Source organism: Cinclus cinclus, chromosome 5 (genome assembly GCF_963662255.1).
Source record: "Cinclus cinclus chromosome 5, bCinCin1.1, whole genome shotgun sequence".
In the NCBI taxonomy this organism is placed as follows: domain Eukaryota; kingdom Metazoa; phylum Chordata; class Aves; order Passeriformes; family Cinclidae; genus Cinclus; species Cinclus cinclus.
Window position 1 is genome coordinate 69,631,371 of NC_085050.1, and position 12,097 is coordinate 69,643,467.

Genomic DNA, 12,097 nt, shown 5'->3' on the forward strand with positions numbered 1-12,097 from the left:
GCCTCATACTTGTGAGCAGAGCTGAAAATCTCTTGTCACTCCATAACTTTCTTTCCTCCCAGATTCAACTGCCCTCTCCAACTCCCTCCACTAAAAAAAAAAAAAAAAACAAACAAACAAACAAAAAAAATGTTCTCCCAGCCTCTCCATCACTTCTGGTCTGGGATATCTAAAGGGGTTCAGTGCAAAAAAACAGTCTTAAGAATTTTCTCCTCACTTTCCCAGAGTCATTCCTTTGCCTGCCTAGGAACTGCTGGAGGAACACAGAGTCTCCTACATTTCCCAGCTCACATTTTCAGCACACCTGGTAGCAGGGAAACTCTCAGGTGCCTCCTGACAGCCACTGATCACTCGTCTATGTCCCTTACAGGAACAGAAGTTGCAGGTGGCTGTGTCCTCCAGGCTGGCTCAGCCTGGGACAAGGGTCTGGTTGATTAAGAAGACCTCTACTAGATTTCAGGAAATCCTCAAGGAGCAGAGGCCTAAAAATTTGTTTTATAAAGAGAAATATGAAATACAGTGCCATCAGCCCTAAACAGAAGGTGGAGTGAGGTGGGAATGATGATACTGGGATGCAGGGGAGAAACAAGGCACCTGACTGGGACTTGGTTGCAGCAGGGAGCAAGATGTGCCAACTCCCTGAAATCTCAGCCATTTCCCAATTTCCCAAGCACATCACATGTAAAAGCTTAGCTCTGCCATCACACCAAGCTCTATACAAACAGCCTTTGTGTCCAGAGGAGGAGCCTCTGCCTGGCAGGAGCAGAAGTGGCAGATGTTGAAATCCTTTCTGTACCAAGTGCCATGGCAGACAGGCACAGGATCTCCATTCCGTGGTGCAGGGAGCTTTAGGAGATCTGAGGCTGAGGGAGCCACACCAGTATGTTGTATTCCAAATTGCAGGAGAGGATGCCTTGAGGAGAGCTTGCATGGCAATCTTCTTTGCATATCAAAGACAGAATTTTAAGTAACCCAGGATACAGGATGTACCTAGCTTATAAATTGTTCAATTTCACTGGCCTGTATAAAAACAGGTGATAATTAATCAAAGTGTGACATCTGACAGCTTTTTTGAAAACCTCTTGTCCTGGTTTCAGCATCACAACATTTAAATATATCATTAAAAGCCTGATTGGAAAAATTACATCATTTTGGACTTTCTCAACATTTGGCCTGTCAGCTCCCAGTGTCTAAGAGTCCCATAAATAGATGTTGGACCACCTCAATACAATTCCTGTCTGCAGAGTTTCCATAACACACTTCACTCTATTATTCAAATAAAGTCCAAGTGGATCTTTTCCTGGGAACAGGGGTTTTGCAATGCTGAGCACAGGAGGCTCAAGAAAAACAGTGTAAAGCCAAACATGAGCTGCAAACACTTGCAGAGCAGCAGAGTCTGTTTATATTTATTTATATATTGTGTTTCCATTTAATTCTCACTTAACAGCCCCCAGCTCCTTTTGCCTCTTTTGATCTACCAGACTCCTTCTCTCTCGTGTCTTGGTATGTCAAGAGTGCGGCCAAGCAGCTACATATCAATTTGCCAAACAATTAATAATGAAAATATAATTGCAGGATGATCAAAACTGTAATCTAATGAGATCCTTATGCTGCCAGGAACTACTGTTCCAAATTAAAATTAGAAGTATAATATATTGCCAAAATCCACCAAATTCTGGGATCTGAGAGAAAACCAGAATATTTATTTCCAGACCAGAAATTCAGAGATGTAACAGGACTTTAGTACACAGATATCTCCAATACCTATCTAAACCTTATTTGTGGATGAATTTCATTATCTGGGCTGCCAGCCACGAGCATTTTAATGAGAAACTTCTCGAATGCAAGGATTCTCTTTAGCATCACCATTTCCATTCCTTTCCCATTCTATTTTCACCAGACTGGCGAGACATTTCACTTTCAGTGTGACTCAGAATGCCAAACTCAGAAAAAAGTATCTCCATAGTTACACACCTCTCTCTTGCAATGAAGCGCCAGCTCTCCAGTGCCCAGCTTTGAAACTGTCAGTGCTGTAACACAGCAAAAATGCCATACCTCAATCACCAGGATAGATTCATTCCCAGTCGTTGGCCAACACCTAAAACTTACAGCAATATTTTCCTCTCTGCAAGCATAGCTGAAAGACCCCATGGAAATGATCTAAAAATCCAGTTGGCAATGTAAAAGAAAATTTTGTGCAGAGATGCATTCAGTCCGTAATGCCACAAGGAAGGATTCAGCCTGAACTGGTCAAAACTAGAGAAATTCCAGAGGGTATATATTGGGAAATTGGAGATATATGGACCATATAAATATGCAAAAATAGAATCTATTCATACAATCTCTCAGTATAAAATGCAACAATCACATTACTTCAAGTTTAACTCTTATGTTTGCAATGTACAAAAATTAAGAAACAAGGTATCAATAAGAAATAATTACAGTATATTCTTCCACTTAACAGAAGTACAGCAACGTTATGGAAGAGATCTCTACCTTTCTTCAGAAGACATTAGGGGAGCATCCATACAGGCAATACCATTAGCTAGAAATGCATGTCCTGGGTTAGACATAAGGCCACAAGTGGTTTTCGTTTGTTATTTAATTCTCATTTACAGAAATAAGAAATTACCTTGTGACTGTCTCTCATTCTGACTTCTGCTCTTACACTCTGAAGTCACAATCACATCTCACTTTGTTTTATAAAGCCACATAGGTTGCACCTGGGCTTCTCCCACTGACTCATGGACTTACAAATCCTGAAAATCCTATAAAAACATAAATTCGCTTGACACAGGCGAGTTCAGGATCTGATTCCTTCTGGGGCCTGTGATGATTTCAGCATCAGTTTGAAGCACCAGCAGCACCAGGTCCAGAGCTCTCCTCCACGCCTCTGTCTTGGCTGCAACGTTATCACAAACCTTTAAATCTGTGACCTGGTTAGGGAAGGGATCAGAGCCACCCCTGAACACTCCACCTCTCCTAAACTCTTCCAAAATATAAACTGAGGGAGAGCCACAGGCCGCTGCTTTCTGGAGGTGGTGATCCACTGAGGCACCTGCTTCCAGCTCCGAGCTGGCCTTTGCAGTGTTACACAGGACCACGGAGAGGTATTGCTTCCAGCCACTCGCCAGTGCCTGGAGCACAATGGATTTATACTCTGCCAGCCAGGGACTGGGAAGCTCTGTCACAGCTTCGTCTCTTCCCGATCGCCCGGGCTGCTCTACGAGCGCCTGGATGTGACTGAGGCACAGGAGCTCCACTGCACCGCCCCCAGGGAAAACCTTCCCGTCCTTCAGAGCGTGATGGAGTCGATACAGCAAAGTCCAGAACTGGTCTTCGAGGAGCTGCGCCTTGCAAGGCAGGGCAGTGGTGAGCACGGCCGTGAGCAGGGCGAGGCGTCCCGCGCTGATCCGCGCCGGCACCAGCTCGCCCAGATCCACCGCGCGCCCATCGCCGGCCTCCCACAGCTCCGCCCGGGCCCCATTCCCGACACAGGAAGCGTTCAGCTGGCTCAGGTACGTCACTGCCCGGGCACCAGTGGCCGCCCCAAAGGCACACAGTACATCCCGAGCCACGCAGCCAATTACCAGTATCCTGCTGGCAACGCACCTTTCCATGAAGTCTTTGCACACGTTTCCCTTGACCAAAACCAGGTTTACTCCAAAGCTCATCAGAATATCCAACATTCTGCTTAGCCACACATCTCCTGTGCTGCTTCCCTGTGGATTGGGATGCTCCAAAACCGTCCTTACATTACACGGTCTGTTAAAACCCAAGTGTCGATACCGCTCCGTGAGGTCACCGTCCATCAGCACAACCCGGAGGGCTTTGTCTGCAAAGTGTTTGATGACTGTGGCTTGCTCTGGTGACACTAATGTGACAAAGCCTGGGGAGACACAGGAATAGCCCTCAGGCAGGCCCAGCACACAGCACGTCACAATCTCTGCGATATTAATCTGGGAAGAGCCACCGCACTCTGCTCTCTCTTGCTGAAGAGCAGCGATGCTTTGTAGCAGTTTCACGCTGGTCTGGTTTCCATGGCTCAGAGCCATTGCCAGGTGTCCTAAACCACAACACCCACACAGATCTGCTGATGGTCCTGAAAGGTATCCCTGAAAATTGCCTTGCTGACTTGAAAAATGGCTTTTCCCTAGAGTGCTGAAGTGTCTGCTGTGGGTTAACTTCCGTGTGATGCAGCTGGGTGCAGTGCCATCACTTCCAGACAGCGCAGATGAACTTCGGTCACCCACTGCTTTGACAACAGAAGCCACTGAACCAAAGCCAGCCAAGGGTGAAACCAGGAACTTGTTAAAACTACAATCATCTCCTGGACGGGAACAAGAATTTACTGGAATTACTTCTTCTGCTGCAGAAATATTTCTCTGAAAACACAGCAAATTCCAGGGATTTGTAAGACCACTGTATCCAACTGGGCCAGTTTTGCTTTCAGAAGCCTTTGGCCCAACTCGGCTAGGACACAGATCTTTCTTTACATCATGTATTGGCATTTGAAGACACTGGACTCTCTCACAGCAAGAGTTCAACCCCTCAGACATCACACACACTATTGCTGGAACAGGAACGTTCTGCTGGAGGCACTCCACCACAGCATTGCTCCACGAGCCAACCAGGAACAACAGGGTACTCATCCCAGTCTTAAACTCCTTGTTCTGAGCCTGGATGGTTTCATTAAGAAGCTGTCCAACAGCACTTGTCAAATCCAAACTTTCAATCAGTCTAACAGCAGAACAAATCAATGTGCTCTGGTTGGTGATTTCATCCACAATGAATTTATGTGATTTCATTGGCCCCAGGAATGTTCTCCCAGTGGATGCTAAGGCTGAGAGCTGCTGGAGTCCAGTGTGTCTCCTGGCATTCACATCCTTGAAAGCCATGGGCAGTGGGCAGCATCTGTGAACACACCACAAATTACTGCCCCATCCTCACAGCCCACCATGGCACAAACCACCAAAAAATTTATTTAACAGTCTAGCCCTGAGCACAGCTTTCCCCTGTAAAAAGCAGGTATTCTTCCTGCACATTTATTGTGAGAAATCGATGGGCAGAGTTGCTGAAACAGGGCACTGTTAAAATACCATGGAACTGTTTCTGGCTGGCTGATAGTAAAGAGCTGTTAATTCCCATGGTTTCTTACACTTCCAGCAGTACAGGCTGTGTGGAACTACCACCTCCCTCCTGCCCTGACGTCTGGAATTTCAATTATTTGTCTTAGTTGGGGCAAAAGTTCATTAGAGCAGAATGGACAAATTATATGCCAAACTCAAGAGCTTTGTGCAGATGCTTCTTGGTAACAAGTCATGCCACTGACTTTAACCTTCAAGTCTGGAAAAACATACTTTGTTCCAAATTCTGTTTAGTCAAATTAGCATGCATGAATACTTCATTAAGCAAAATAAAAGCAATGTCATTTCTTCATAACTTACAAACTGCCAAGACTTTGAAGTTTTGACCAACTATTCATTCTTAACACACCAAAAAGAAATCTTCTTTCCCTCAAAATCTCTTCCATACCATGGTCCCATGGCAGACCACGTAGGTTAAAAGCTCCCTTTTTAATAACACACCAAGAATTGAGAACCCTGAGTCCTGGACCTCTTAAATTCAAATCACAGAGTAACAGAATGGTCCGGGTGGGAAGGGACCTAAAAGGATCACCTTCTGCCAGATCAGGTTGCTCAGAGCCATATCCAACCTGGCCTTGGCCACTTGCAGGGATGGGGCATCCCCCACAACTTCTCTGGGCAACTTGTTCCAGTCCGTCACCGCCCTCACAATAAAGATTTTCTTTCTAATATCCAGTCGGAACCGTTTGTCTGTCGGTTCGAACCACCCCCCCCGGCCCTTTGCCCGTCACTATATGCCTTGTAAATAGTCCTGCCCCATCTTTCCTGTAAGTTCCCTTCAGGTACTGGAATTTATTCACATCATTTATTCCAGCTCCCTAAAGGCCCCTTTGCACAGCTATTCCAAGCCCATTTTTTTTTTCCTTCCAATATTAGGCATTATATCGCAGCATTACTAGGGAGAAGAAGCGCGTCCCGTGCCGCCTGCCCCTCACGGCCGGGGGGAAGCCGCCCGGTGCGGACACACCGGAACTGCACTGGCGGCGGCCTGGCCGCTTCCTGCGGGCCGGAGGGTGCCCGACGGGCCGGTGCGGGTGTCTCACCGGAGGGGCCGCGCTCCCGCCGCTTCCCTGGACACCGAGTTGCCTGGACACGGCCGCCGCTCCCTCAGGCGCCCCGCGGGCGGGCCCGCCCTCGCGCTCCCTCAGCTGTCCCTCACGGGCACGCCGCGCCGCCATTGGCCGGAGCCGCGAGGGGGGCGGGCTCCCGCGCTCGTCCCGCCCGTTCATTGGCCGGCCGGGCGGCGCGTGTCGGTTGCGCGCGGCGGTGCGGAGCTCCCGTTCCGTCCGGTCCCATCCCGGAGCGGCGTTCCCGGCCGGATGGTGAGCGCGCCCTCCCCGCCGCGGGCTCCCTTCCCACCGCCGCTTCCCCCGAGCCCCTCCGCCCCCTTCCGCCGACACCGTGGGTTGTGCAGAAACCCCCTTCGGGCTCCACCCCTGCGCAGGCCGTCGCTGCTGCCCGGTTATCTCGCGTAGCGCGTCCCGGAGAGGCCCCCCCCGGTCCAACGGGAAAAAAATACCGGGATTCGCAGAGTGCGTCACCTGCTGTAGGCACGCCTGCCTGTTCTTGGCACAGCTCCCACACCTCCGCATCGTTCGCGCCCCCGCGGCGTTGTTGGAATGGCACCGGCCAGGCCCGGAGGTGGAACCTGAAAGGGATTTGCACAACTCAGATGTGAAATAAATGGAACAATAAGTCTCCGTGGGCAGGAAAAGGTCTCGTGTGTCTCCTTCCCAGAGCAGCGTATCAAGAGTAGAAGTCTGATACGTGTGTTAATAGCAGGGGGAGGTCAGGGGTGAGCCAGTCCAACCTGGGAGGGACAAATCACGCTGAAAAACGAAATTTCATTAACAAAAAACAAACAAACAGAGTTTAAAAAGAGAGCTCCAAGCCGTAAAAATGGTAACAATACAGCAGAGCCCAGTCAGCAGTAACTAGGTAACAAATTCCTTGCTTTGTGCTTGTTTTATTTACTTTTATAAAGTCTAACCAGTTGAAGCTGGGGATGGGAGGGAATGTCTTTCCTTCCACGGTTCTGCGCAGATATAAGACCGCAGGATGAAAATCTTTCTGCTGCCGATGTAAAAACAAAACTTTACTTGAGGAAGGCATTTTTCCTGCTTTATAGGTGAGAGGGCGGGGGGAAACCCTCTATGCTGCACTAGGCAGAGAGGTGTTGGAAGTGTCCTGGATAATGATGCACCAGCTCAGCACAAGCAGATTAGTTGTCCTTATGGGACAGATTGTGTGTTGATGTCACTGCTCTCACAGGACGCTGCTGCCTGTCTCCATACCTACTCCATGAACAGGCAGCCTGGAGCCACACAGCTCCCTTTAAACTTTGGTCCCACAGGAGTGGCTGATTTTGAGTCTCGTTTACAGCCATGACCCTAAGCAGCCACCCTCTCTAGCTGTGAGGATGTTGTAGTCATATTTTTCAGGAAAACCTGCAGGAAAGGCAACTGACAGGAGGTGCAGAGCGTCAGGGTCACCTCAGTGGAGTGTTCATTTTCAGGCTGCCAACCTGTTTTTCTGCCATAATTCCTTTAACTGATAATCTTTCAGTTTAAAACAGAAAACAGGAAGCCCAAATCCACATTCTCCAGGAACAAAATCTCTTTTTCTTTCTACAATGACCTAAGGAAGTTGACAAAGAGACTCAATGTCTACCACTTGCAGCAAGGAATGTTTCTCACTTCTGCTACAGCGTTAATGTTGTTACTTAAAATTAAGTGTATTTGAAATTCTTCCCTGGATTGCACTATTTCTTATCTGTTCTCTCCCTTCACTTCCCGAAGGCATCCAACTACAGAAAACCAGGCTTAGGTACAGTCCAGCGGAAGAAAAGTGGCTTGAAACCTGAACTTACAGAAGAGCAAAAGCAGGAGATCAGAGAAGCTTTTGATTTGTTTGACACTGATGGATCTGGAAGCATCGACATAAAAGAACTGAAGGTTTTGAAAGTTTTTTTCTTTTTCATCTGAGGTGAAAATATCTTTGATCTCAAAATAGTAGCTGCTTCTTCTGTTTGTCCAACCCTATTTAAAGCAGTTTTGGAGTACAAAGAAGAGTAATGGCTTGCTGTCATGACTGAATTTGGGCTTCTCTACTATGTGGCTATTTAAATCTGACAGCTTTGAATAGCTGAGCATTAGAGAAACTAAACAGTTTCAGGTTTCATTACTAAGGTTCTTATTCCTGGGAAGTGGACTTTTGTTGTTCTGGGATGAGCATCACATATCAAATATTTTCTTCACCTGAGAACTAAACACAGATTTTGCATGCATTCAGGAAAGTTATAACCATATTTGCATATACATAACCCAAAAATTACCTGTTTTTTAATTTAAAAAAAAAAGAGCTCCGAGTTGTGTTTCAGTAACAATTCGGGTGGTGTGTGTGCACTTGCATACATACAGTGGTACAAGGGGGAAGATGATTCTCAGTTGCCCCCCTGTGATTTTATGTGGTTTTTTTTTTGTTTTTTTTTTTGTAAGCATGACCACTTTAAATTTAATTATCCCCTTTGCCTTGATTTCTCACATACACTCTGCTCAATTTCTGCATCTGTAATCTGGAAACATGAGCTACCTCTGCCTGATACAAACTATGGATTTCCACTACCATATAGGAAAAACAACATATCAAACCTATGCTATTATTGTTCAGCAAGATGAAAGAAGATGGCAGAGGACACCAAGGTGTTTTCATGGCAGTGAGTTGTAACTAGAGTTCTGGACAAGGAAACGAAACAGGTTTTAGCTCACCTCTTACACCAAAATTCTGGTGGCCTCCTAACAGAGTTGGTTTTGCTATTTTGGCACAGGTTGCGATGCGTGCCTTAGGTTTTGAGCCAAAGAAGGAAGAGATTAAGAAGATGATAGCAGACATTGACAAGGAAGGAAGTGGCACCATCAACTTTGAAGACTTTTTGGCTATGATGACACAAAAGATGGTAGGAATTCTTAGTAGAAATTCTTGTGGTAGCATAAGAAAAAGGAACATCTCAGTGTCCGGGGTTTTCTGATTAACATGTGCTTTACTCTTGGTTTAGAGCGAAAAGGATTCAAAAGAAGAAATCCTGAAAGCTTTCAGATTATTTGATGATGATGGCACAGGAAAAATTTCATTCAAAAACTTGAAAAGGGTTGCCAAGGAGCTGGGAGAAAATCTAACAGATGAAGAACTTCAGGTAAGTTCAGATTTGCCAGAGCTTTTCTAATAGGCATTGACCATTCCTGTAGCTCTTAGGGATTTGGGTGGGAATTTAGTCCTGTACCAAACAGGCTGAGAGGTCAGAAATATGAAAAGCAGTCAAATACATTGTTGTTTTCACATGAAGTGCCTCTGATTTATTGTTGTTTTAATGAGTGGAATACCTTGTGTTTAGAGTCCAGTGCCTGATAAATGTACACTGTGTTTTGTAGGAAATGATTGATGAAGCTGATCGAGATGGAGATGGGGAAGTAAGTGAGCAGGAATTTTTGAGAATCATGAAGAAAACTAGCTTATACTAGTATTTGTTGCCTTGCTATACAGCTGGTCCAAAAGATAACCTGGAAAAGGCTTAAAAACCGGGCTTGTGCCTCTTGCATATTTTCTGCCACGTGAACAAAATCTGAAAGGACAGATTTTTTTTGGTTTATTTCTCTTTTTCAACAATGATAATTGAGGAAGAAGGGCTGCAGTACCCAAAACTGCCAAAATGAGATACTGCAGAAATCAAAAGGAAGGATGAACTGAGCCTGCAAGGCAGGGTCCCTTCCCCTCCACCGTAACAAATTCCCTGATTGCCATTTTGGATAAAAAAAACACTGTGTTTTACTATTTAACTAAAAGATACTTCACTTGAGATGTGAAGACTCCCACTGCTGCTGGGAAAGGCTAAGTTACCTTTCCTAAGGCTACTGATTGAAGGGACAAGCCAGTATTTTTTATTCCTTTGAAGGTTTTTTAGGTTATCTTTTGGTGTTTGTCTCCTGTTGTTTATTTCCATGAAGACTCTAAAATGGATTGCGCATTTGTCTGTATTTCTGTATGAAACACTGTTTTCCTATGGCAAGTTGTTTTTTGGATTTAATGGAAAGCAAATGTAGATTTTGTTCTTCCTTTGGAGCTGTGTGCCATCCATAGATATTCTTGTGTTTATCTGATTACCTGAAACCAGAATGAAACTTGAATGCAACCTGCTTAGGGGACCAAAGTTTATTGTTTATAACCAGGCAATGCCTTGTGCCACTGTTCTTACTCCCCAGACAGAGCTGCTGTTACTCCAGGATTTCAGGTACCTAAAAAGTTCAGTTCCATGGTGCACTAGAGTAAAATTTGTCTTGTTGACTGTTGAATTTCAGAGAGGATTTGCCTCTGAAGTGAAAAAGTAGCTCACCATGGATATCTGTGGAGCCTTGAATATATTTAGATCCATGCAGTCCAAACCCATCCTGTACAGCACAGGTGTTTTTTTAGAAGTACCCTTGCATATACTGTCAATCCAGGATTTATTGGGGAGCCACATTTCCTTCTGAATTATAGAGCAGTGACACACAGCCTGCTGTCTGATTATGTGGCTCTGCAGGAGGGTTTATCCTTTGTAGACAATCAGCTTCAAAACTTTCAAATCCTGTAAAGCTCCAGAGGCCCAAGAAGTCCCCTGTTAACATGGTGGCTGTAGATGTAATCTATAGTATTGTTTAGTGTTTTAAATTGTCTTAACTTTGTAAAAGTGTGAAATAAAACTGTTTTGCAAGTTAAGTTTTTGTGCTTATTGTCTATTTTTCTCAATTATTCTAAAGTCTTAAATGGTTCACCAAGCACATTTTCACTTTCTTCTTTCTTAGAGAGGAATTCTTAGGTGCAGTAGTATGTCACGTAATTCCTCTTCCACTCTGCTGATTAAAAGTTTCTAGTACTAACCACATATATTCAGAAAGGGAAATTTGAAGTCTAGTTGATTATGGGGAATCCCAGAGCCTATTAGAGTGACTGTACTTTTTTTTTTTCATGCTGCCACAGGAAGAGATTGATGACTGTGGTTTACCTATGATGCATGTCACTTCTCTCTTCCTGTTCTAATCCCATTACCTGCCCTGAAGGTAGGAAAAAGCCACACAATCATCCCTGCCATGTGTACTACAATGGTGAAATGTTATTTCTGGATTGCCCATTAATCTCTGAAGTCTGGAATGTCAAATGGTGTCTGAATGAGCACACAACTTGCAAGCGTCAACAAGTGTCTCATCCTGCTTTTTTTTTGCAGGATAGTAGGGGAAATCATCCCCTCCTCAGTCTGGTAGCTGGTTGTGAACCCAATCCTTTGCATCCCTCTTCTCCTTAAGCTGCTACAGAGATTGAGGTCTTTACCTGGCATCTACAGATTGCCCTCAGGTGGCTGCAATTCAGACATTCATTGTATGCACCCAGCTTAAACCCTTCCTCTGCGCCATCAGCAAAGCCTGGTTTTCACTCTTGAGTGTTCATTCTAGGGAGATACTGTATAGAAAGGAAAGTGGAACTACAGTTTGTGTCTGTCAAACACCTAAATATCAAAGCACTGGTAAGGGCAAGTAATAGCTGCTTGGGAGATAATATTGCAAATATCTTCTAATGAGAGATGTTTTGAACTGAAAAAGCACCAGGCTTTTAATAAAATACAAAATAGTTCAGGAGAAAAAATACTGTTTACAAGTTACATTCCAAAATAAGACAATTGCATGGCAATTTTTATCTCCCACATGCATCTTCTAACTTCTGCATTATCTCTCAGGCCCACACTAAGGCAAGCCTTCAGTTGGCTTTAGGGAAAAAAGACCCAAGGAACTGCCAAGGAGTGATGTGCTCTCACTTCATTAGGTGTGAGTTTGTTTTCAGAGCGATGAGCACAGGATCAGCTTCTAATATTGCAGAAGGGAAAAAAAAAAGCTTCTTTTCAGGTACACCTAATCTTGGCATTT

At 45.1% G+C, this 12,097-nt stretch overlaps 2 protein-coding genes across 2 annotated transcripts; one reads left to right on the plus strand and one right to left on the minus strand.

Moving 5' to 3' along the window:
- Positions 1-2,768: 2,768 nt before the first annotated feature.
- Positions 2,769-4,898, minus strand: BBS12 (Bardet-Biedl syndrome 12). Its single transcript, XM_062493992.1, has one exon. It carries the CDS (start codon positions 4,896-4,898, stop codon positions 2,769-2,771), a length of 2,130 nt encoding a protein of 709 aa, XP_062349976.1.
- A 2,264-nt stretch (positions 4,899-7,162) lies between these two features.
- LOC134044449 (uncharacterized) lies at positions 7,163-9,704 on the plus strand. The gene is made up of 5 exons (XM_062493674.1): positions 7,163-7,228; positions 7,946-8,101; positions 8,974-9,102; positions 9,202-9,339; positions 9,575-9,704. Exons 1-5 carry the CDS (start codon positions 7,163-7,165, stop codon positions 9,662-9,664), a joined length of 579 nt encoding a protein of 192 aa, XP_062349658.1. The 3' UTR covers positions 9,665-9,704.
- The last annotated feature ends 2,393 nt before the right edge of the window (positions 9,705-12,097 follow it).

Excerpts from the sequence above, each read along its gene's own strand:
- BBS12 (XM_062493992.1), bottom strand. The coding sequence starts at position 4,898 with ATGGCTTTCAAGGATGTGAATGCCAGGAGACACACTGGACTCCAGCAG.
- LOC134044449 (XM_062493674.1), top strand. The coding sequence starts at position 7,163 with ATGTCTTTCCTTCCACGGTTCTGCGCAGATATAAGACCGCAGGATGAA. Across the intron at positions 9,103-9,201 it reads CTATGATGACACAAAAGATG|AGCGAAAAGGATTCAAAAGA; the intron begins GTAGGAATTCTT and ends CTCTTGGTTTAG. Across the intron at positions 9,340-9,574 it reads TAACAGATGAAGAACTTCAG|GAAATGATTGATGAAGCTGA; the intron begins GTAAGTTCAGAT and ends TGTGTTTTGTAG.